This window comes from Chiloscyllium plagiosum, chromosome 11 (genome assembly GCF_004010195.1).
Source record: "Chiloscyllium plagiosum isolate BGI_BamShark_2017 chromosome 11, ASM401019v2, whole genome shotgun sequence".
NCBI lineage: Eukaryota > Metazoa > Chordata > Chondrichthyes > Orectolobiformes > Hemiscylliidae > Chiloscyllium > Chiloscyllium plagiosum.
The window spans coordinates 17,286,179-17,313,100 of record NC_057720.1 but is presented as its reverse complement, the minus strand read 5'-3'; the positions used below and the strand labels follow the sequence as shown (position 1 = coordinate 17,313,100).

The 26,922-nt window shown below is 40.2% G+C and overlaps 1 protein-coding gene across 3 annotated transcripts in view; it reads left to right on the top strand.

Annotated features, from left to right (window-relative positions):
- Positions 1–1,260: 1,260 nt before the first annotated feature.
- Positions 1,261–26,922, top strand: part of tgfbr3 (transforming growth factor, beta receptor III) — a 181,546-nt gene continuing 155,884 nt past the window's right edge. For 2 of the 3 annotated variants that reach the window (XM_043698780.1, XM_043698778.1), the window contains exons 1-2: positions 8,824–9,094; positions 23,715–23,943. In XM_043698780.1, coding sequence (XP_043554715.1) covers positions 23,893–23,943 — 51 coding nt within the window. In that variant the 5' untranslated portion in view covers positions 8,824–9,094; positions 23,715–23,892. Of the gene's footprint in view, positions 1,355–8,823; positions 9,095–23,714; positions 23,944–26,922 lie in introns of those variants that run through there. The other variant, XM_043698779.1, reaches the window with a different exon arrangement.

Below are 26,922 nucleotides of genomic sequence, written 5' to 3'. Positions count from 1 at the left end.
CTTTTCCAGCACCACACTTTTTTGACTGGGAAAAACACCTTGTCTAATCACCCTATCCATGCCCCTGATGATATTATAAACCTCTATAAGGTCACCCATCACACTCCGATGCTCCAGTGAAAACATCCCCAGCCTATTTAGCGTCTCCCAATAGCTCAAACCCTCCAAGCTTGGCAACACTCTTGTACATCTTTTCTGAACCTTTTCAAGTTTCACAACATCTTTCTTCCAGCAGGGAGACCAGAAGTGAAAGCAGTATTCCAAAAGTGATCTAAACAATGTTCTGTACAGCTGCAACATGACCTCTCAACTCCTACACTCAATGTTCTGAACAATAAAGGCAAGCATACCAAATGCCTTCATTACCCTGTCTACCTGTGACTCCACTTTCAAAGAACTATGAATTTAAACCCCAAGATTAAAGGCACAGTATCGTTGTAAAGAAAAACCTTTATCATTGTACGAATGTCATAACCTAATGCTTTTCAGTGTTGTGGAATTACTTCACAATTAATTTCACAATTAATTAGGTTATGAATTTTAATAAAATGTTAATTAACAATACTATACAACGGTAATATCTATCTTTACGTTTTAACTAACGGCTGCTTAACAATAATTATCGAGGAGAAAGTGAGGTCTGCAGGTGCCCGAAACGTCGAATCTCCTGTTCCCTGGATGCTGCCTGACCTGCTGTGCTGTTCCAGCAATAAAGTTTCAACTAACAATAATTATCCCCTTTTCTCCAAATATGGTCGTTACATAGTGCCATAAAACAAGAAATATAATACTTCTTAATATTGAAATTGATCACATATTAGAGGTTTAACTTTTAAAAGGCAAGTACACTTCAAGCGATTAGCATTTGTCTAATGGGGAGGTGAGTTTGGATAAATTACAAATGAGAAACAGAAGTGCTGAAGAAAATCAACAGAGCCTGTAGTTAAATTCTGAATCTATTGGTTTTCTGCGCGCCAGTTGTCGCATAGCTTCATCAGGAACACAAACAAAATTCGGCTGATGGTCTTAAAAACAGCGACTTCCTTCTGTGCGCACCAGTGGATGGCGACCGCGCAGTAATTGAGTTTGTTTTCCACCAGATGGCAGCCAAATACTTGTACAATGCAACAGGCTCTTTCAAATATCTCCCGCCCCACCCACAGCCGCGTATCTTAACAATTCGGTGCGATGTTGTTTGATTGCATTGATTTGTCCAAACCACGAAGTGACATCAATTGTGGGGTGTGTTTTTCCCCTCACAGCTCTCTATAAAGAGCTGAGCTGTCTAAAATGTGAAACATAAATATAGATTCAAAAGCCGCAATCGGAACCTGGATTTCACAACTGTTTATAGGTAATTCATACTTTAAAAAAATACTAATAGTGACAGTTAAGTCGGGACATTTGTTTCTTACATCATAATGAAGAGTTTATATGTTTTGGTTTTCATTATGGTTTTGACTTTCTATATATTCCAATTTAACATTGACATTAATACTGTTACTAATAACTTAGGAAGATGTAACACAAACCACGTTTATAATTTTGTTTAACCCAACCACTTGAGTAGCAAGTTGGGAAAATTGTATCGTTCGAAATTTAATTTTAGATGACGGTTCCTATTACTTCAGACAACACATTTTGTTTTTTTTAAAGAACAATGCGCTATGCGATTGATTCTTTCTGCAACTATCTTTAATGGGTATTTTGTTCTGTGTCCCAATATTGCGGCTGCCTAGGCGCGCGTTACTTTTTTGGTTAGTTTCTGAAACACGTTCAACAATTCTTGCGGACGCAAAATAGGACGAAACTACTTTTTCTGAAAGTGAACGTGCCTTGGGGAAAACATGCAAATAATTTCCAATGTGTCGAACTTGCAAAAATGCTGAGACTTCCAGACCACTACGTTGAACAAATATTTCCCCTCGTGGCTAATGTGAATTTCATTTTCGACTTTCGTTTTAATTCTTGATCATATTTGAAAGTATTTGGCGAGAGTTTCCTAAAATCGAGACTAAATAGGTTACAACCGGTTGTAGTTAGTGCAGTTTTTAAAGTCAACTATTAATTAACCCGAAAGGTCAATAACAACCTGAGCTTTTATTCCAAAACGCAGCGAGGCGTTTGATGAATTCTGAACGTTTTAGGTAGACAGATCACTATCGCATTCATCCGTTATTCAGGAAATATAACGTTTACACAAAACAACTAAAGATTATTCTGAGCTTGATTTTAATCCACGTGATTTTGCGATTTCAGTTTATCATCAGAACTACTACATTGTTCTGATCGCAATGAGCTATTGAGTCAGTTCCTTTGCCCTCTTAACATTTGGGGAGATTTGCGTTGGTCACTGTCTGTTTATGGTACATAGTAAATTCTTCAAAAGCAAAGCATGTTTTATGTCACTATAGATTTATTTTAGTTCTTGCACCGAACACGCTTCTTCCTTAAAGCTCATTTCCACAGTCATTAGACGGGAGGGCATCATGCGTTCCAACTAAAACATCAAACATATACATCTGCATTTAAACTTTGACCATTCATCCTAGTGGATTTTTACATCAATAAATTGGAAGCAGGCCATTTGGCCCATCAAGTCCACACGGATCCTCCAAAGAGCATCCCACCCAGACCCCACACCATGTATCCCTACATTTCCCATGGCTAACCCATACAACCTGGATACAATGGGCAATTTAGTATGGTCGACCCATGTAATCTGCACATCTTTGGACTGTGGGAGGGAACCGCAGCACCCGGAGGAAACCCACCCAGACACGGGGAGAATATGCAAACTCCACACACAGTTGCCCGCGATTGGAATCGAACCCAGGTCTCTAGTGCAGTGAGGCTGCAGTGCTAACCAATGTGCCATCCCTTGTTGATTATGTTTCAATTGGAGAAAAATATTTAGTGTTCCCCTTAACCAAATGTTGAACACCAGTACCTACCTGTGAACACATGAGAATGTAAAGGAGACAGCTCAATTCTAAATGGGTTGTACTGTACGGGCCCTCCATAATCACCTTGTAAAGATTCAAAAAATACAGGGCAAAAATGAGGAACACAGATGCTGTAGATTAGAGTCAAGCTTAGAGTGGTGAAGGGCTCCTGCCTGAAACATTGATTTTCCTGCTCCTCGGATGCTGCTTGACTTGCTGTGCTTTTCCACCACCACTCTAACCTACAAAGAATACAGGTGAGTTATCAACATTACACTGACCACATAAGAAAACTGAATCTATAACTTGTCATCGAGATTTTGAATTCAAATCATTGGCTTTATTGTGCTGCAGCAGTTCAAGAAGGCAGCTGACCACTGTCTCAAGGACAACTAGGGATGTGCAATAAATATTGACCAACCAGTGAGGCTCATATCCCATGAAGGTATATATCAACACTTTCCAGTAATAAGAGGCCTGGTGGGAAAGATGGGGGGAATGGGGCTCAATGTTTATAAAAAGTACTTTCCTCTATGCTTCCCTAATATTTTGATCATTCAAGCATAGTCTGCTTAGAGATTAGTCTTGTACTCTTTTCCTCCTGGAGCATTATATTTCAAAAGCAGTGACACCTTGATTGGATACCCCAAACTCTGGTGCTGGAGAAGCACAGCTGGTCAGGCAGCATCCGAGGAGCAGGAGAATTGACGTTTCGAGCATAAGCTTTTCATCAGGAATGGGGAGGGAGGGGGCAAGGAGGCTGAGAGATAAATGGAATGGGGTTGGGGGGAAGCTAGCTGGGAATGCAATAGGTAGATTGGTGGGTGGGTGATGGTGATAGATCAGAGAGGAGGGTGGTGTGGATAGGTGGGAAGAAAAATGGACAGGTAGTACATTTCAAAAGGGCAGTGCCAAGTTAGAGGGTTACTTGTGGAATAAGGTGGGGCAGGGAAATGAGGAAACTGGTAAAATCAACATTGATCCTGTGTGGTTGGAGGGTCCCAAGGAGGGATTCTTCCTCCAAGCGTCGGGTGGCTAGAATTTGGTGGTGGAGGCGGCCAAGGACTTATATGCCCTTGATGGAATGGGAGGGGGAATTGAAATGTTCAGTCACAGGGTGGTATGGTTGTTTAGTGCATGTGTCCCAGAGGTGTTCTCTGAAATGTTCCACAAGTTGGCATCCTGTCTCCCCAATGTAGTGGAGACCACATTGAGAGCAACAGACACAGTAGATGATGTGTGTGGAAGTACAGATAAATCTCTGTTGGATGTGGAAGGATCCTTTGGGCCTTGGACAGACGTGAAGGGAGGGTGTTGTTGGTGCAGGTTGTGTACTTCTTGTGGTGGTAGGGGAAGGTGCCAGGCATGGAGAGTGGGTTGGTGGGGAGCGTGGACCTAACAAGGGAGTTGCAGAGGGAATGGTCTCTGTGGAATGCAGATAGTTGTGGAAAGCTAGTATATCTGTAGTGGTAGGGGCTGTTTGAAAGTGGCTGAAATGGCAGAGGATGATGTGTTTTATCTGGAGGTTGGTGGGGTGGAAGGCGGGGACCGTGGGGTTCTGTCTTTGTTGGAGGGGTGGTGTTCAAGGGCAGAGGTGCAGAAAGTGGAGGTGATGTTCTGGAGGGCATTTTTGAATACATTGGAGGGCAAATTGTGGTCCTTGAAGAAGGAGGCCATCTGGGATGTTCTATGGTGGAGCAGATGAGGCAGAGGAATTTGGAGTAAGGGATAATGTTTTGCAGGAGGCAGGGTGGGAGAAGGTGTGGCCTAGGTAGCTGTGGGAGTTGGTGGGTTTGTAGCAGTTGAGTCAGTTGCCAGAAATGGAGATGGGGAGGGAGATGTCAGAGATGGTGCAGGTGAACTTGAGGTCGGGGTGGACAATGTTTGTGTAGTCGATGAACTGTTCAACCTCCATGTGGTGGCATCAATGCAGTCATCGATGTGGCGGACAAAAAGGTAGGGAGTGGTGTTGTAGCTGCGGAAGATGGACTGTATCCCAGCCGCAGTGTTGGAGAGACAAGATGCTATGGTATTGCTGAACTTCAGCAGGAACATGGGAATCAACAGCCATGAAAGACTCCTATGGAGTTGACATAGAAAATGAACACAAGATAGTAGATATCATATAAGAGAAGACAAACTTGCAATAACTCAGTTCTTTTCTTGCCCTCATAACTTTTCAAATTGCTTAAGTACTTTAACTTTAAAAGTGTATCTAATATAGGAAACATGCCAATCTGTGTGTCCATTGAACTCCTAGATGATCTGTTCCAATTAATTTTGTTTCTTCAGCTGAGTGAAAATATTAATCAGAACATTTGGGTGAGTTCACCTGATATTCTTCAAAATAATATCATAGATTATTTCAGTTCCACTTGAGACGGCGATGGATCCTCCAGTTTAAACTTCTAACTCAAAGATGACAATGCAGTATTCCTTCATATTGCATGGGATATCAGCCTGAATCTTTGCTCAAATCTCTGATGTGCAATTTGAATGCATGACCTTCTGTTGCAGCCACTGTGAACTACTTTGTACCAGTATCCACAATCGAAATTAAGGGTAATAGACCCTTCCCAGAAACAACTTTTGAGAAATGAGATGGAAGTCTTAGGTCAGTAAAAATAACTCAAAACAGATATTTTCTTAGGAATAGATGGTACATTTATAAACTTCTAACAACGTTTAAGGGGGAGTCACTGGGTAGGCTCAGTAAATTAGAAATAGGCTTGTGTAGGAAGCTCAAGACTAGATAATTCCTTTTTAATTCAGTGTAAAATAATAGGTGTAATTATTAAGTGTAAATATCGATTACCCTGATTCTAATCAATTATCACGGATTCAGACGTAGACGATCCTGGCTAATCAACACTCTAGGTTTCAAAGAAAAGGCAATTAAAGTAGATCTTATATTTATGTGATACACATGGATTTGCAACAAGCATTTAATCGTTTTCTGGATAGAATTCCATCAGTTAAGTTCAAAACTCTAATATTCAAGATGTTAGAAAATTGATAAATGGTGGGAAACAACAGGTATTTGTCAGAAGTTATGTTGGTGTAAGAGGGGAGTGATGTGTGTGATGACAAAGTTTGTGTTGTGCCAACATTTTTCTAATTTAAATCATGATATGAATTCAAAAGCTTAATGCCAATTCATCAAATTTGACGATAACACCAAACTGGAATTGACGGAGGAATGGAAGTTCAGAAAATCGTCAAATTGAATATTTAAGCAGTTAGATTAATAGCATTCTTTCATGAAATGTTTACTTCTAAGGTGTGTGTGACATACTTCAAAATAATGCGATTTGTATATCAAAATGAGTCAGTCCCACATCAAGTTGAGAAATTGATTTACATTACATTTTGCTTAAAGAACCTCCTTACTATCTAGAATGCCAGGCCACCATTTTTCCCTGCCCCTTATATATTATTTTGCAGGATGGGGAATGCCACTATCTCTGTCAGCATTAATTACCCATCCCTACATATTCTCAAGAAGGTGGTGGTGAGCCATCTTGAACCATTTCAGACCATTTGATGTAGCTATAATACAGAGTTTTATTAGGAAGTCCCAGGATTGGTGTGTGGATAGATGGAATGTACAAGTAGGAAGTGGTTTTTCCACACATCAGCTGCCCTTGTCCTTCCAGTTGGTAGAGGTTGAGTGTTTGGATGCTGCTATCAAAGGCGCCTTGGTGAATTGCATCTTGCATATTGTTGTCAGTGATTTGGTATTGGGAATGAATGTTTTAAACTGGTGAAGTGGAGGCTAATGAAACACTGCTTTGTCCAGGATAGTGTCAAGCTTTTGGGTATTGTTGTAGCTGCACTCATCCATGCAAGTGGGAAGTATTCCATCCCATATTTCTGTCTTGCAGATGTTGGGACAGGCTTTTGGGTGTCTGTAGATGAGTTACTTGCTGCAGAATGCCCAGCCTCTGACTGCTGAATGGGTTCAGTGGTGGTAATTCCATTGAACATCAAGTGAAGATGGTTAGATCCTCTCATTAGATATGGCCATAATCTGGTACTTTTGTGGTGCGAATATTATTTGCCATTCATTGACCCAAGATTTAATGCATATTGGCATGGACAGCTTGAGTACCTGAGGAATCACAAATGATATTGAACATTGTACCTCATTGTACATCACTCTGACCTCACCTCTTGAGTTCAGCTGTTTGTCCATGTTCAGACCAAAGCTATAATGAGGTCATAAGCAGACAAGCCCTGATGGATTTCAAAACTAATGTCAGTGAGCAGGTAGTTGCTATGGAAGCACTGCCTGGTAGCACTGTTGATACCATCCACAACTTTGCTAATGATCAAGCATTGATTATTGGGACAGTAATTGGACTTCCTAAACATTTTGTCCCGCTTTAAATGGACAGGACATCCCCAAGAAATTTTCAGCACTGTCAGGTTAACACTAGCGGTGTAGCTGTACTGGAACAGTTTGGTTCAACTGGAGGAAAAATCGTCAGCACGTGACTCTGACTCTTAACTGCTGCAATTTTGTCAGAGACAAAAAAAATGCAGATGCTGGAATCCAAAGTAGACAGGAGGCTGGAGAACACAGCAAGCCAAGCAGCATCAGGAGGTGGAGAAGTCAACATTTCAGGTGTAACCTTTCTTCAGGATTGGGGGTGGATGTAGGGAGAGCTGTAAATAAAAGGAGGGGCAGGGTGGTGGAGTGGGGCGAGGTGCAGACAGGCAGAGGGTATAACCTGGTTGTCAATGGGAGGAATGAATCAGTAGGTGGCTGGGTGGGGTGGAAGGGGAGGGGGAGGGAGGGGGAGGGAGGGGTTATTTGAAATTGGAGAGGCAGCCCAGGTAGAAGACAAGGTGTAGTTCCTCCAGTTTGCTGTCAGGGCCTGCAGCTTCTGCTGTATCCAACATCTTCAGCCAATAGTTTCTTGCTATCACGTGAAGTTAAATAAATTGTCTGACGATTGGTGTCGATGATATTGAGAAATCCAAGGAACTGGACAAGGTGGAAGATAGCTGCATATGCTTCTGCCTTGTTTTTTGCGGCAAGTACATTTCTCCACTGAGAAATAAAACGCGTTTCCATTTTTTTTTAAAGTACTGTACATCTTAGGACTTGCGCATGGGACAATACCAGCGCAGGCTTTTTGCAGGCTGATACTTAATGATTATTTATTTTATAGAGATATCAAATGTGTAGTAGGAAACCCCGTACTGAGAAGAACACCAACCCTCAGGTACACGCTTCGAGAAGGTCAAATTTCTCGCCTTTTTCACAGAACGGAACAAATTTCCCTCAGCAGAGAGCCAGCCTATCATCTGTAGGATTCGCACTGCCCCGGGTTTTCAGGTTTTGCTTTGAAGGCATTCCTTCATCCGCCTCCCAGCCCTCTACTTCCGACTTAACTCAATATCTCCGCAGCCCTGACAACCACTTGATGAAGGAGCAGTGCTTCGAAAGCTAGTGCTTCCAATTAACTCTGCTGGACTATAACCGGGTGTTGTGTGATTTTTAACTCCGTAGCCCTAAACTGCATCCTCACTAAATCTTAACCAGGCGAACCCGCACATCTAAAGATGATGCAAAATATTATTAAGTTCAAATCATAACTAAGCCCCTCGCCCATTGTGCCACCTAAAAGCACCCCTGGATGTGACTCGGGGTCTTTGGGTGGTGAAAATGATACACCAATCGTTCCTCCAATCAGAGGCCTGGCCGTGTGGGGCGGGGTCCAAGGGTTGCTGGCCGGGCTCCGTTGAAGGGGGCGGAGTCAGTGGGTTTGGGGCGTGACTGGAAGGAGGAGGCGGGGTCACAGTGGTCGGAGCAGTGGAGAGGGGCGTGGTCACGATATGATAGACCGCATGCGCATTGCGACTAGTTTCAGCGACGCTGGCCGTAGAGTTGGTGCAGGAGGGTCGTGTGTGAGAGAACCTCATTCAGCTCCAGCTCCGCCGGACGGAGAGCTGACAAACTTACGCCGTCTGTTGTATTTGAGACACTCTTTACATGTGCTTGTAAGATTCTCCGAGATCAGAGTTTAAGGGGTTCAGTTGGAGAGTTAGTGAGAGTTGGGGGGGGGGGTCTTCAGATTCGGGCCTGTGGAAGTGTGTCTTCTTTTTCCCCTGCTGCGCCCTTGTCTTTTTGACAGCTCGAGGTGAGTAAACTTGGTCAATCAGATGGTGAGACTTGATCTGAATGTGGTCTGGAAAGTGGAGATTAGTTGCAGAGCAATCTGTTTTTGGAACACGAACTCAATTTGTGTCTGACATGTTGCAGCACTTTCTTAAAGCGGTTGCTCATCGTGTGAGGTTTTGTTTTTGGGGGAGGGTTGGGGTTTGATTTGAGTCCCATCCTTCACGTGTGCACCTCCCGATGTTCACACCTATAAGTCCGTTGCATATTTTTCACGACTTGCAGAAAGAAGTTTTTTTTGCATCACTTCTGAAACGAAGGAGCAGTGAGTAGTATGGAACTTTTTTACGTACTGACCATAGTGTATATCATCTGTCTTATCCGTTTGGACGGGAGCAGTTTTTGGAACGGTTTTGTTCTATATGCTTTTCACATAGGCGCTTTCAGCCTATAAGAGTAAACGGGATAAACCGAATACTGCATTGTCTTTAAAAGAAGTATGTTAATATCGATTTTCAGTCACCAAACTTCGAGCAATATGACTCATGCGGTATCAGTTCAGGAATCCCGACACTTGAAGTAACAGAGCAACTAAAATAATAGCAGTCGTTACTTCAATGTATATATGGGGTACAGTCGTAATGTTAATTTTTACATGCCATATAGCTATAAATTGAAATTAAATACATTCACTAAGGAACATGTGATTGTTAGCATTAGTTTGTTTTGCTGACTGGCTTAGTATATCGCCAGTAAGAAATGTTTTCATTTTTCTTTTATTTGGCATGTATATCTTTGTAAAACGTTATGCTGCAAGTCCTGAAATGGTTAAACTAATTATTATAGATGTTAATTATATTATCTTATCTATCCTTAAAAAAATACCACGATAATGAATGAAACTGAAGCCATAGATGAAAGTGCAACCTCAGTCAACTGTAGACACAGATGGTACAATCAAAATATTTGATATTGGCATTTTTTATTATTGAAGTGTAAGCAAGGAGTCATGGCTTTTACTAGGATGTGCTGTTTAAAGTTATATTTGAAGTTGTACAATTCCTTTAACAATCTCAAGACATTATAAGCTTCATAGGCAATGAAATACTATTTGAAGTATAGTGAATGTTTATAATATTGACAATGCAGCAGCTAATTTGTAACCAGCACATTCCAATAAACAACAAAGAGATAATGACCGGGTAACCTATTTTAAGTGAAGTTGGTCAATGAAGGAATGAATAAATAATCTTTGTGGTACGAGGAGAAGGCAGGAATAGGCAGAATCTTGATTTAATTGCCACGTGCAGCTTTTATGAGTACTGCTCTGAAGTGTCACTTTGGTAATGTGCTCAAGGGCTTGGGGGAAGGTTGTGTGCACAAAGTGAAGTTTTCTACCTCAGCATCTTAATTGCATGTGAAGAGTATTTGCTGGATGTTTCATTGAGTGAAACCCTTTGAAAAGGGCCAAAGTATTAACTTGCTAACAGATCTTCTGAACTGTTTTTGTATGTTGACAGAATTGGTGTTGCATGAGTTACAATTAATATGCAACAACTACAAAAATAGTGTGCCATATGCTAAGCCATGTAATCTCTCCCTGCAGTTAGCTATCCTACTGTTTTTGTGTTGTTGCTTGCTGAGTATGTTCTTTAACTACTTCATGATAATTGTTGGAGTTCAGTTGACAAGACTTTGCAGTGTAGAGTTACAGTTTGCAAGAGATTATACAGAAAGAAAGATGGTGAGATCAGATGTTGAGAGGAAGAACGAGATTCTCCATGTTTTTGTGACTTTTTTTTTAAAATGCTGAAAGAGAGATGTTGAGACCAGAACCTGAAGGAAGGAACAATAATGGTTTTGTGATGTAGCATAGGACCTTACTACTGAGGGCAGAAAAATGCACCAGTAGAAAACAATGATGCCTTATTACCATTCCAACACTATTGCTCAAGTGCTGGAGAGAAGAATTAAAATGGCTTTTAGAATATTTGTTGGGTTAATACTTTACAGCATGAAAATGCAAGTACCAAAAGCATATTTCTTAGAAATATTCTGTGCAATAATTGCCTTCAGATGAATCTGCTTTATACGGGCAGTTATACTGCAGCCTCTGGCCTTAGGGTAGCATCTGTGGATGGTGAAGTGCAATTGGTAGAATAGTAAGGTTGTCCCCTTCACAGCAAAGTAGAGTACTAAGGTCAGTGTAAAGAAATCTTTTCTACCATCAACCGTAAATTTTCCCTCCAGCCCACACATCCTCACTTGCAACTACATCACTGTTTCTTCATTTGTTTTTGGGTCAAAATCCTGGAACACTCTGTCACTGGTTTTAAAATAGTGATGGAAAAGGATAGACTGGATTTAAAAGTTGGAGTTCTAAATTGGAGGAAGGTGAATTTTGATGGTATTAGGCATAAACTTTCAAAAGTTGATTGGAAGTGGATGTTCGCATGTAAATAGGACAGCTGGGATATGGGAGGCCTTCAAAAATTAGGTAACGAGAATCCATAGACAGTATATTCCTGTTAGGGTGAAAGACAAGACTGGGAGGTGGAGGGGATACTGGATGACCAGAGAAATTGAGGTTTTGGTCAGGAATAAGAAGGAAGCATAAGCAGGGATCAAGTGAATCCCTGGAAGAGTGGAAAGGCAGTAAGAGTACACATAAAGAAATCAGGAGAGCAAAAAGGGGACATGAGATTGCTTTGGCAAATAGGGTTAAGGAGAATCCAAAGGGATTCTATAAATACATTAAGGACAAAAGTATAACTAGGGAGAGAATAGGGTCCCCTAAAAATCAGTAAGGCCGCATGTGTGTGTAAACTCCTCAGATGAGGTAGATACTAAATGGGTATTTTGCATCAGTGTTTACAGTGGAGAAGGATATGCAAGATAATAGAATGTGGGAAAATAATAGCGACATGTTGGAAAAAATGTCCATATCACAGGAGGTGGTACTGGATGTCTTAAAATGCAAAAAAGGTAGATAAATCCCTGGGACCTGATCAGGTGTATCCTAGAATTCTGTGGGAAGCTAGAGAAGTGATTGCTCGGTCACTTGCTGAGATATTTGTATCATCGATAACCACAGATGAGGTGTCAGAAGACTGGAGGTTGGCTAACGTGGTGCCACTATTTAAAGGTGGTAAGGAAAAGCCAGGGAACTATAGACTGGTGAGCCTGACATCAGTGATGGGCATGTTGTTGGAGGGAAGCCCGAGGGACAGGATTTGGAAATGCAAAGACTAATTAGGGATAATCAGCATGGCTATGTCCATGAAAATTGTGTCTCACTAAATTGACTTTGAGTTTTTGGACTATGTAATGAAGGGGATTGATGAGGGCAGAGTGGTGGACATGATCTATATGGACTTCAGTAAGGTGTTCAACAAGGTTCCACAAGGTAGACTGATTAGGAAGGTTAGATCACCTGGAAGACACGGAGAGCCAGCCATTTGGATACAGAACTGGCTTGAATGTTGAAGACGGAAGGTGTTGGTAGAGGGTTGCTTTTCAGACTGGAGACCTATGACTTGGTATGCCGTAAGGATTGGGGCTGGGTCCACTGCTTTTCATCATTTTTACAAATGATATGATGTGAACAAGGAGGTATAATTAGTAAGTTTGCAGATGACACCAAAATTGGAGGTGTAGTGGACAGCAAAGAAGGTTACCTCTGATTAAAATGGGATCTTGATCAGATGGGCCAATGGGCTGAGGAGTGGCAGATGGAGTTTAATTTAGATAAGTGTGAGATGCTGCATTTTGGAAAGGCAAATCAGGGCAGGACTTACTGAATGGTAAGGTCATGGGGAGTGTTGCTGAACAAAGAGACCTTGGAGTGCTGGTTCATAGTTCCTTGAAAGTGAAGTCCCAGGTCAACAGGATAGTGAAGAAGATGTTGTATGCATGCCTTTTTGTTCAGTGCATTGAATGTAGGAGTTAGGTCATGTTGCAGCCGTACAGTACATTGGTTAGGCAATTTTTGGAATACTGCATGCAATTCTGGTATCCCTGCAATAGGAACGATGTTGTGAAACTTGAAAGGATTCAGAAAAGATTTACAAGGATGTTGCCAGGATTGGATGGTTTGTGCTATAGGGAGAGTCTGAATAGGCTGGGGCTATTTTCCCTGGCGCGTCGGAGGGTGAGGGGTGACCTTAGAGAGGTTTATAAAATCACAAGGGGCATAGATTGGATGAATAGCTAAGGTCTTTTCCCCCAGATGGGTGAGTCCAAAACTAGAGGGTATAGGTTTAAGGTGAGAGGGGAAAGATTTAAAAGGAACTTAAGGGGCAACTTTTTTATGCAGAGGTTGGTGTGTGTAAGGAATGAGCTGCTAGAGGAAGTGGTGGAGGCTGGTACAATTACAACATTTTGAGACATCTGGATGAGTAAATGAATTGGAAGGGTTTAGAGGAATATGGTCCAAATGTTGGCAAATGGGACTAGATTAATTTAGGATGTCTGGTTGGCATGGACAAATTGATCTGAAGGGTCTGTTTCCATGCTTTACATGACTCTAACAATTGGGACTACCTACACCACAGGTATAGGTGGACAGCAATGGTCAAGTAAGTAACTCACTTGTACCTTCTAAAGGACATTTCCGAATGGGCAATAAAATACTGCCCTAGCCTCCAACTCGGACATCCCATAAGTGTACTTAAAAAGAAACCCTGCATGTGGAAATATGCAAAGATGTTCTCTGGCATTGTCACTTCTTAATGGTAGCTGAAAAAAGTTTTAATGTGATTTTTGTGTCTGTACACCTTAAACTGCTTCATTTAATGATGCTTTATGGAACTATGAAGTTCAAAATAAGAATATGCTGCATTTATACTTTGCTTATGAATGAATAGAATTGGCTTTTTAGTATCTTACTCATTCTTTTGCCTGTACACCGCCAATTGCTTACTGGACGTACTTTGCATACCTGTTGTTTGACTGACTGACAGATAAAGTTGTTAAAAGGGCATCATCTTGACAAAAGGCTTCAAATAAATCTTTGTTTTGCAATTAAAGGAGTAATATAACTATAATGCATAGTACATCACTGTATCATATTGTTGCAGTATGCTACGGGACTCTTAGTTCCACCCAAAAAAAAAAGTCAAGCAAACTAATTTTTATAATTTTTTTCAATCATCCTATTTTGGGCATGTTATGACAACTTCAGAGCAGTTGGGACTTGAACTCAGACTTTCTGGCCTGTTAGATAGGTATGCTGCCACTGATTTACAAGATCCTCTTCTACTTATTTTTATGAAGATCTGTCGCTTAAAATACGACAGTTAAACTGGTTAGCAATTAAAGTGCTGCAGATGCCATCTACTGGTAGTGAAATTTGATAGAATAATGCTTCTGGTTGGAAATTGAGTGATACCAGTGAAATTGGTATGAACACTTACAATGGTAACATTACATCAATGTGCAAAGCCAGTTTTTAGCCTGAAATAACTGTTTCTTCTTGTCCTGTGTTCAGTTTGCTTTATATGATGTTGAAGGTTTTTTGTGCAGACGTGCAATGTTTTTCTATTAAAATGCGAATTACCAAAGCATTGTTATAACTAATGGTATTCATGTAAAAAGAATGGTTCCAGTAACTGTTTTTAAAGCACTGGTCAGTGGACTTTCCCTTTTAAGAAATAGTTACTAATACTTAGTCATGATGTAACCACACATTAGGGATTCAGATCTATGTTTTTTTGTTTTTAATGATTGAACATATGTTTTAGGTTAGTTCTACAGCAGCTGTGGGTTAGTGCAGATTTGGAGGAAAAAATATTGTGCACAATGTTATATATAACTTTTTCTTGTTTGTTTTGATGTGCATATTAATTCTTGTTTTCCCTTTTCTAGTGTTTTGTGATCATTGAACTAAGCTTTAATATCTGTTTTTTCAACTGCACAATAGGAATTTGAAAATTATCCTGGATAGGAGAAAATAGCTTTTAGATAGAATGATTTTTGAAAATGTGTAGTGAATTATATGTAGAATGTTTGGCATCAATAGTCAAAAATGGACTAACAGAAACTTAACTCTAAGCAATGTATGCTGGACATTTGATAACCAATAGAGTTAAGTTTCTGTTAGTCCATTTTTGAATATTGATGCAAAACATTCTACATATAATTCACTACACATTTTCAAAAATCATTCTATCATCTAAAAGCTATTTTTAATTAATTCAATGCATGACATTTATCTATCTGTACTTCTGTCCCTTTTTTGTCTATCTACAATACCTAATTACTTATTTGTATCCGATCTACTTAGCTAATTTAAACACTTACTTTATTTTTGGCTACTGAATAGCAGTTTACCAACACTAAATGATAACTGGGAACAGTTTGTTTTTGTATCCATTTGTTTTGTAAGCATGAAGCAGTTAAAACAATTGTTGTAATTTGAGAGCAGAGAAAGAAAGCTTTTGGAAAGCAAAGAAAGTAGCCAGTTTCAATCTTGCACAGTCATTATTGTACTCATGCAAAGATTTGAGGAGAGAATTCCTCAAATTATTCCTTTCTCTCTGGGGAGGCAGGTCAGGCAGCATCCAAGGAGCAGGAGAATCGACGTTTCGGGCACAAGCCCTTCTTCAGGAAGGGCTTGTGCCCAAAACGTCGATTCTCCTGTTCCTTGGATGCTGCCTGACCTGCTGCGCTTTTCCAGCAACACATTTTCAGCTCCTTTCTCTCTGGGCCAGCATCTGCCTCCCTTGGGCAACTGGTTTCCTTCTTTTCATGCCACAGTGCTTCAGTTGAAAACTAATATAATTCAAAAGTGAAACAAAGTTAATCCTGAAGTGCAATTTTAATTTAGAAAAATCTTTCCTTATCCACTACTTACGATTAGGTATTCAATGTATGCTGGACCTTTGATAAAATTATGAATATGTTTTCACAACTAAAGAGCCAAGATCTAATTTTGGATCAACAGGCATGAAATGCGGAGGTTATAGTTTTAGGTTTTTCTTTTTGGTGTACTTAACCTGTTTTGATTGGGTAAGTTAAAAGTAATTTTAAATTTTTAAATTCTTGTCAGTTTGAAACTTTGGGGGATGAAGCTACCATAATCTGTTCTGTAAAATAAATAAATCCCAATGTTTCTCGGTAGTGGCATGACTAAGTTCATGATAAATATGCTTGCATCTTTCCTGCTTTTTGTTTCATTGCATTGGTGTGATTCTGACTAACACTCCAGCAATTAGCAAGTTTTGAGAAGATTTGTAGCTCAGGTTGATGTTCTGGATGTAGGTTTGCTCAGTGAGCTGGAAGGTTAATTTCCAGACGTTTCGTCACCCTACTAGGTCACATCTTTAGTGGGCCTCCGGACAAAGCACTGCTTTCTATTTATATGTTTGGGTTTCTTTGGGTTGGTGATGTCATTTCCTGATCTGTTTCTCTCAGGGGGTTGTAGAAGGGGTCTAACTCGATGTGTTTGTTGAGAGAGTTCCAGTTGGAATGCCATGCTTTTCAGAATTCTCGCGTGTGTGTCTGTTTGGCTAGTCCTAGGATGAATGTGTTGCCCCAGTCGAAGTGGTGTCCTTCCTTATCTGTATGATGAAGAGATCATGATAAAGAAATGACATCAACCCAAAGAAACCCAAACGTATAAATAAAATGCAGGAATTATAATTAGTGCTTTGCCCGGAAGTCCACTGAAGATGTTTCCTAGCAGCGTGACGAAACACCTGGAAATGAACCTTCCAGTTCAGCAAGTAAACCTACATCCAGAACCTCGACGTGAGCTACAAATCTCAAAACTTTAAGACTTATGGGTGCAATAGGCTGAAAATGGGAAATGAATGCCGTCTGACAGAGTGCCACCTGTGAACAGCTGTACTTCCTGCACAAATGCCTAAGAAACAGGGACTACCTAAATGTCTTAAATACAAACCTCCCCTTAACACTCCACTAATTAAAAGAATAGCAGAGCAAAACAGCTGCAGAATGCTTAGAGAAATGATTAATGATGCTCACAACAGACTCTGTAAATACAACAGGGAAATTTTGCACCAAAAATCTTTACTTACTCATGTGCAACAGACCATGAATGGACAGACTCAGTACAATAGGCCATAGATATTGGACAGAGGCAAACACAAAAAGAAGAAAAACTAGACATGCAGAAAAAAACAAGACAAACTTACACAAAGTGACAACACAGAAGCATGGATAAAAAAACTTATCTGACCGACTCTTAACAGACACTGAAAAAGCCATCTTTACAACTCCCAGGAATTCTTAGCAGCATTAGAAACGACACTAAAGACAACCAACTTAAAGAAGAAACCCAGCAAACTATCAGACAGGTAGTTGCACCAACATTAAGCAGAAAAAAGGAAGGAAACACACTCCATACACAAGAAAGGAAAGCACTGGAAAGACTAAAAAAAAACATTGTTATCCTCCCTGCAGACAAAGGATGCTTGACAATCCTTCTAAATTGAAGAGACTACATTGAAAAAGCGAACACACTACTTCGAGATACCAATGTTTACCAACAAGTGGCGATAGACCTGGTCCCACAACTAGAGAACCGAATCACAGCCTTACTCAAAAAAAAAGCTTCAGAACTCTGGAAAATTAAGACCACTTCCAAAAAGTGAAACCAGACCGATCCAACACCCCACGCTTGCCAAAAACATGATTTCCCAAAATTCACAAATCAGGAGCCCACCTCAGACCCATAGTCTCCCTACCTGGAACAGCAACTTACAGATCGGCCAAGGAGCTATACCAAAGACTAAAACACTTAATAGAAGGCTCACGCCACTCCATCCACTCCACCCAAGAATTCCTGAAGACCATCAAAGACAGTAAGATAGAAGAGGATTAAATAAAGGTCTCCTTTGATGTAACAGCCTTGTTTACATCAATCAGCATTTAACCTGGCCAAGGAAACACTGACTACACTATTAGAAGACCCAAAGACACATACACCATATACCACTAACTTCTTCAGCAAGGACAGAATTGTCAGGCTAGTGGACCTATGCCTTACCACACACTTCACCTTCAACAACAAAACTTACAGACAAACCAACGGAACATCCATGGGATCTCCAATATCAGGGTTCTTAGCAGAGGCAGTAATGCAGAGACTCGAACACACAGCTCTGCCTACTATCCAGCCCAAACTTTGGGTCTGCTATGTGGTTGACACCTTTTGTCATCACTAAGTGAAACAAATTAGAGGAAACCTTCAAGACCATCAATAATACCCTTATTGGCATAAAATTCACTAAAGATGAGGAAAACATCAACAAACTGCCATTCCTAGATGTCACAGTAGAGCGAACAGCCAATGGGGAACTTCAAACCAGCGTCTACAGGAAAATAACTCATACAGACCATATATTGAACTACAGAAGCAATCATCCCAACATCCACAAACGAAGCTGCATCAAACATTATTTCAACGAGCAAACGCACTTTGCAACACCAGTGGAACTATGCAGAGCAAAGGAAAATCACCTATACCGTGTATTCAAAAAGAATGGGTACCCACTGAACACAGTCAACTGATTTCTCAGCAGCAAACCCAAACAAGCAGACAAAACATGTCCAGAAACCCTAGCCACTCTCCCCTACATCAAAGACATCTCGGAGATGACTGCCAGACTACTCGGACCACATGGCATCACGGTAGCCCACCGATACACTAAAACAGCAGCTAATGAACTTGACAACAAGCAAAACTAATGTCATTTACAAAATACCATGCAAGAACTGTAACAAACACTACATTGGACAAACAGGCAGAAAACTAGCCACCAGGATACATGAACATCAACTAGCCACCAAACGACATGACCCTCTCTCACTAGAATCCTTACATACAGTTAAGAAAGGATACCACTTTGACTGGGACAACACATCCATCCTAGGACAAGCCAAACCGAGACCTGCATGAGAATTCCTAGAAGCATGGAGTTCCAGTTGGAATTCCAACATCAAACACATCGAGTTAGACCCCTTCTACCACCCCCTGAGGGGGGAAAAACCCAGGAAATGACATCACCAACCCAAAGAAACCCAAACACATAAATAGAAAGCAGGAATTATCAGCAGTGCTTCGCTCGGAGGCCCACTGAAGATGTTACCTAGTAGGGTGACGAAACCCCTGGAAATGAACTTTCCAGCACAGCGAACATTCAGAACTCCCGCAATTCTATATGATCACTTTCAAATGTGTACGTTATTAAACAGTTCCTATAACTTTCCTCTTACCTGTCATACCGTGTTGATTTCTTGTAGAGAGTCATCCCCTTATTTAACCCCCCCCCCAATGTGTACAGGGTGAGTGGTATTAGGAGACAACTTGAGACCAGTCCTAGAACCCCATTGGGGTTAAGATAAACTCATCAACTGAAATGTTGAATTTGGGTACTTCTGATCTGTGGTTTTCTGACTAAATGTTCCAATCCTTTTTGATTTTTAACTAAGAATTATAGCATTCATGCCAACTATGTATTTTCTACTTAGCTTATAAATGACAACATTAAAAAGGTCAGCTCCACTAATTTTGTTTCTTGGCATGCACTGGAGCCCTGAGCCAGAACTTGCGTATATGTGTTAGCCTGATGTCTTCATGCAGCTCTTCAGCAATGCTGCATTATTAGAGGTACTATCCTCACGAAGTTTAAACTGGGTGTATACATCTGTCTGTTCTGTTGGTTCAACTGGATGGAACTGATCCTATACAGTATTTGAAGAAGTGTAAGAAATTCTCTTAGCATGCAGGACAACATTCCACTCAACAAACAGTACCAAACATAAACTAACTCTTTTTACTCAATGTGGCTGCAGTACTTGTTCATACAACAGTGACTGTACTTCAAGATGTAACTCTTTTTGGATGTGAAAAATGTTGTATAAATTCAATGTCTTTCTAACTTAAATTATTGTGTCAGTATTTGCAAAGTATTGAGGCAAGATTATATAACTAATCCTAAATCAAAAATCAGTGCAATATTTGTATCAAATAAGAATGAAGTATAGGGATAATTGAATCCTGTGGAAAAGAGTTCCAAAATAATTAGGAAGATGAGAGTAAGAGTGCAATCAAGTAAAGGAATTAGGAGATACAACTAGAATTTGCTTTTTATTTAGTGTAGTTTACAAAGGGAAATACCCAAGTTAAATAATCATACCCAGAAAAAAAATTGCTGTTTTCACAGGTTATTTGAATTTTGCTCAAAGAGGTAAGTAGGTACATGCAACAAGGAAATCAATAAAGGAAGAAGACCAGGGGAGAGAGGTGATGAGGAAGAGGATGGTGCAGAACATCTCTCCAATTCTGTTCAGGGGATCTTTGAAGATCTTGATATGTGTTCATTATAGATATAAGTAACCTGGGATGGAAATCAGATAGAAGTGACTGTTTTGTTCCATGCTTGATCGAGTTATTGCTTGCAGGGAGAATTGTTTTCTTATTGGTGAGGGAGAGTGTAAGGGTGTGGATGCCACTTAGGTCTGCGAGAAAGCATTCCTACCCATGTGATGGCAGTGATATGGTTTGTGCCAGTTTGTAGTTTTTTGCTTCTTGGTAGGGAGGAATGGAGGGCAGTGCACTGATTTTCTAATTGTGGACATCTTCATTGGGTAATTGGTGGGGCCTAGTTTCTGGACCCCGTTTCTGATGGAGTTAGGGTTGCAGTGTTTGATAGGTAAGGAGAAGCTGGTGCGTTGTGTTGATGGCCATATGACTAAAAATGGGGTGTGGATCAGAGTGGTGGTGGAAAAGCAGAGCAGGTCAGGCAGCATCCGAGGAGCAGGAAAATCAATGTTTTGGGCAAAAGCCCTTCATTAGGAATAGATGGGATGTGATTTATTGCGAACTCTTTCTGCTGAGAGAGGGAATTTCTTTTAATCTGGCTGAGATTGGGGATTATTTGAGAATTTGTGATCCTATGCCCCTCAATGTAGGAACAAGGTATCTGGATTGGTCTCCTTCCTATCAGAAAGATGTTGTGAAACTTGAAAGGGTTCAGAAAAGATTTACAAGGATGTTGCCAGAGTTGGAGGATTTGAGCTATAGGGAGAGGCCAAACAGGCTGGGGCTGTTTTACCTGGAGCGTTGGAGGCTAAGGGGTGACCTGATAGAGATTTGCAAAATTGAGGGGCATTATTCTTTTTCCCTGGGGTTGGGGAGTGCAGAACTAGAGGGCATAGGTTTAGGGTGAGCGGGGAAAGATATAAAAGAGACCTAAGGGGCAACTGTTGCATGCAGAGTGTGGTAAGTGTATGGAATGAGCTTCCAGAGGAAGTAGTGGAGGTTGGTACAATTGCAACATTTAAGAGGCATTTGGATGGGTATGTGAATGGGAAGGGTTTGAAGGGATATGGGCCAGGTGCTGGCAGGTGGGACTAGATTGGGTTGGGATATCTGGTCGGCATGGATGGGTTGGACCGAAGGGTCTGTTTCCATGCTGTACATCTCGATGATAGCTGTAATCTTGTAACCTGTAATCTTGGACGTTTTTCTTGGTGTGGTTGCATTGGATTGCTGTCTTGGAAGCTGTTAAGGGTTTAGAATCTATTCTGCAAATTATACTTTCTTTCTGGAAAATTCCAGATTAAATCTAATCTTGACACGTCTATCAAAAACAGTTTTACGTTCAGTTCTTGCAAATTTTTTTTTTGCAGCCTTTGGTTTTTTTTCTGCATTGGTGCTAATTCACAAGGCTATTCCTGGTCAAATGGATCTTTTTTTGGTGCTGTCTATGTTTCAAAGTTGGAGGAGAATATTATCTAATGCTTCCACGGTCATAGATATGACAAAAATCTATGATTTTGTGATTTTTAACAGGTACAGAAGGAAGTCATTTGACCCATCGTGCCTGTACTGAGTCTTGAAAGAGCTACCCAGCTAGTCCCATTCTCCAACCCTATCTACATAGCCCTCGAAAGCACATCCCAAATCCTAACAGCTGAGCCAAGAAGTTACTCCTCTCCTTACTCCTAGCTCTTTTGCTGACAATCTTGAAATTGTGACCCCTTATTACTGACATCCTAACTAGTGAAATCAGAATATCCTTCTTTACCATGTTCAAAATTATGTACAATTTTGACAACTCACTAAGGTCACCTTTTTAATCTTTTCTACTCCAAGAAGGATAAGCCCAATTTCTCTAACCTTCACAGGTATCTAAAATTCCAATACATCTTTCATTAATAAGAAGAAACAAGGGTTCTAACGCTGATTGCTGGGGAACACCGCTTTCAACTCAGCTCATTTCTTTAGTCTGGAGATATCCTCGTTCCTAACTTCTAATCCATGCTGCCAAGGATCCACCAATCCCAACCATTTCTGATTTGCTAATTGCCATGTGGTACAATATCAAATGCCTTTTGGAAGTCCAAGATATACAACATCCACAGTAATACCCTCACCCACTGCCAGTATCACCTCGTCAAAGAACTCAATTAAATTTGTCAGACATGATCTGCCCTTGACAAAGCCATATTGACTGTCTAGTATAACTTTATTTTACAGGAAAAGATAAAGATATGCTTAAGTATTATAGCCTCCGATCATCCCTAGCTTTTCTTGAAGGTGGTGGTGGTGGTGGTGGTGAGCTGCCTTCTTGAACCATTGCAGTCCATTTGGTGTAGGTAGCACCCAATACCATTGGAAGGGATTTCTAGGATTTTGACCCAGTGACAGTGAAACAATGGGAATATATTTCCAAGTCAGGATAGTGAGTGGCTTGGAAGGCAATTTGTAAGTGGAAGTGCTCCCATATATCTGCTGCCATGGTCTTTCTGAATGTTATTAGTTGAAGTTTTGGAAGGTGCGTTCGAAGGAATCTTGGTAAATTTTTGTTGTACATCTTGTAGATGGTACACACTGTTGTTACTGAATGTTGGTGGTGGAGAGAATGGATATTGTGGATACGATGGAAATCGAGTAGGCTGCTTTGGCTTGGATGGTGTCAAGCATCTTGAATGTTGTTGGAACTGCACTCATCGAAAACAATTGGGGAGTATTCCATATCCCACTCCTGACTTATGTCTTGTTGGTGGACATGCTTCAGGGGAATCATGAGATGAGTTATTGCTGCAAGACTCCTAACCTTTGACCTGCTCTTGTCATCCTATTTCTATGACTAATCTAGTTCCGTTTCTGGTAAATGGTAGCCCTTCGAATGTTGAAAGTGGGAATTCAGCAACAGTAGCGCATTGGAATATTAATGGGTGATGATTGTATTTTTTTTTGTTGGAGACAAATTGCCTGGTAATGGTGTGGCATGAATGTTTTGTCAGCCCAGACCTGGATGTTTTCCAGATCTTGCTGCACCATGATATTTTCATGTATTTTACCTATTTGTCACATTTGAAAGTTTTTTACGTGATAAACCTCACGGCAGTTAATGTTCCTTTTTAAAATTTAATTTCTTCTTGCAGTCTATTGTTTTTGGTGTACAGTGTCTTACTTTTTTAAGCATGGCTGTGTACACCCCTTATTTATCCCTGAACAAAACCAGGGTGGAACCTGTTGGACTACAGAGTGGCCTTTCACCTGCACAATCTATGGGGGATTGTTGTCTCTGAACCAAAGCACAGTCCCATTAGGATTATAAAATGTAGCTAATCATGTACCTTTATTTTCTATATTTTTTGTTCTCCAGGGTTATGAGTGAAGGAAGATCAAAAGTCTTAATCGTTCTGTCTTGCTGAGCAGTTTAGTTACTGTAGTGAAATATTGCCATTGACATAGCAACTTGACTGTGGGAGAAGATAAAAGCATCGTCAGTGGACGTGTAATGCAGAGCAAATTATTACATTCTATTCGCACCATGACTTCAAATGGAATTCAAACAACATTGCTCATCGTGTTGCTATGTGGAGTATCTGCAGGTGAGCACTTTGTTACAGATGTTTTGAAACTGTTTCAAAATTCTTTTCTCTATTTTCATTTTTGTATATTAAGACTCATCACAGGATGCATTATGTTTGCAGGACCTCCAAATTGTGTATTTCCACCTTTTTTTAATCTCTCTTCCCTCCTAAAACTCAAACATGGTTCAACTCATTACTACATATTAAAGAACTGTAGAAATTTATAGCACAAACTATTTGACCTATGATCCCTCTCGATCTTTTTCTTCTTCAATTATTTATTAACTTTATCTTCAAATTTGTCAAGGGAGTTATGTCATAAACCTGTCCTTAAGGTTTCCTACATAATGTATCATTACTGATTAGATTATGCTAGTTCTTTCCAAGCCACACTCTCCATCCTTACTTTTTTTTGATTGTGCTTTTAATATTTCTATGCAGATCCAAGCATGACTGCAGTCAAGAGCCAATCTATTAAAAGTTACAAGATACGGAACTGCATAGTGGCATAATACATTCAATGTATTCTGTGTTATAAAGTAAGATACGAGAGTTCAATCCAAACCTCTGCTAACATCAGATTTGTGTTTGATTATCTTGGCATCCATGCCATCACAATACCAAGGTGCCTTATGCCTGGAACGGAAAGAAGGGGAAGTGAGAGGGATTACTAAAATAAATAAAAGTCAGCACTTCAGCAGACTCTGTTAACTTGTAAATTGAAACTCAACGCATCAATTTATCCATAAAAATATCCATATTGACCTAAAATGAAATTAGGTGTTATGGATGTTACCCATAATAAAAATTATATAAACAGTCTAATATTATGCTGTATGTTATTTTAATGAAAATAATCTTGTGCAACAATCTACAAACTTTTACAAATGATTGGAAATGATGGGACAGAGATTGGGTGCAATCGCCTATGCAGTAACCTTTCATTAAATAATTAACTTGTTTAGGGAAGAAAAAAAAACTGAAGACCACATCTTTTATTTTTAATAATTCTGTATTTTAAAGCTGAGAAACAAACCAAAGCAATTTCTAGAAGGTGCAAGATTTTTTCAGGGCACACTGTTGAAATAAGAAGCAAGGTATAATTATGGCCCAAATGTTGTCACTGTATTTCAGGGTTTGGAACAGAACCAGAATGCAATTCTTAAATTTGTAAATATGCCTTTTTTTAAAGGGAAAATATGCTCTAAATCTTGAAGTATTACTGAATCTGAAAGGTTAACTTTTTGTCTCCACAGATGCTGTCAGACCTGTTGAGATTTTCCAGCAATTTCTTTTTTGTTTGTGTCTCTAGATCTTGGGGCTGGATTTTGGCTAGCAGTCAAAACCCATTGGTTTTCTGTTTCTGCCTTTTTCCCTCTTTCATATTTAGGAATATTAAGAGCAGGCATTGAGCCTGCTTCACAATTTATTCCATTTTTTTGTTTTGTTCATGGGATTGCTGGTTAAACTAACATTTAGTCCTCATCCCTGATTGTACTGGGGAAGGTGGTAGTTAGCTGCCGCCTTGAACTGACACAGTCTAACTCTACAATACTGTTATTGACTCAGTGATAGTGAAGGTACAGTGATAAAGTTCCAAATCGGGGTGGTGTCTGGCTTAAAAGGGAATGTGTAGGTCGTGGTGTACCTATACATTTACTTCACTTGTTCTTCTAGTTGGTAGAGGTTGCAGGTTTGTAAGATATTGTCAGAAATGTCCTTCTCGGCATTTTGCCCCTTTTAAAAAAGACAATGAGAAGCGATGATACTTGCAACAAATTCAAAACATCCATGCTTGAGAGAAACACAACAGTTAAGGAACTGGTTTCCACCACAACTGGTGCACCAACCACGCTTGGTACAAATGTAGGCTTTATTGCATTTTACAGAAATGATCCTGATTTTCCCCTCTTTCCCATAACCCACTAGAAAGCATTAGTGAATAAAGTTATGACCTTCACATGTAACGTAAGTTGTCATTAAGATTGTAAACTGGATAGGAGCAAAAGCCATTCAATACCACTTGTTTAAATCCTTACTCAACAAGCTTAATGTTGCCGACTGTGAACTAACAATGTTGGTGTGAGGGAAGGTCCTACAAAGTTGTTTTTTTAAGATATGATGCCTTAAATTGGCACTTTTCTTAAATCAAGGAATGAAATGTCCAGTGAGTTGTCAGATAACGATTGGTTGTTGAACTTCAAATCCCTTAAAGACATGACATGAAACCTAAATTCTGAACTGCGGGGAAAGGCCAGAGATTTAGCACATCCATAACTGTAAATGCATTAAAATTAAAACTAGGTCAGTGGTCCTATCAATAAAAGAAAATGCTGCAACATTTCCTGAGTCACAAAAGTAAAGAAAAATGGATCCACCCACAAAATTACTGTGCATGCCTGAGGATATTAAGAAGAATTCAAAAGGTGATTTCAGGAATTTCCATTTGATCGAAAATGTCATGTTTGTCTCTAATCCATTTCTTCAAGTAGATGTTGGTAGTTTGGTTGTGAGTGCGGTGCTAGAAAAGCACAGCAGGTCAGGCAGCATACGAGGAACAGGAGAATCAACGTTTTGGGCATCCTGATGAAGAGCTTATCTCCGAAATGTTGATTCTCCTGCTCCTCTGATGCTGCCTGACCTGTGCTTTTCCAGCACCACACTCTTAACTCTGATCTCCAGCATTTGCAGTCCTCACTTTCTCCCATTGGTGGTTTGGTCACCAAATTTATCAGGAGTTGAAATGGAGATAATTACAAAGTAAAATAATAGAGCTGAGTCAGATCAAGGAACAGTAATTTTGTGGGGACTATAAGTGAAAAATGGACGCCTTGACATCGAACACTTCTTCCGTCGCCTCTGCCTCCGAGCTTACTTTCACAATCAGGACCCCCGCCCACCTTCCGAGGACCCCTTCGCCCACCTCCAACACACTGCATCCACCTGGACACCCCGCGCTGGCCTATTACCTGCCCTCGACCTCTTCATTTCCAACTG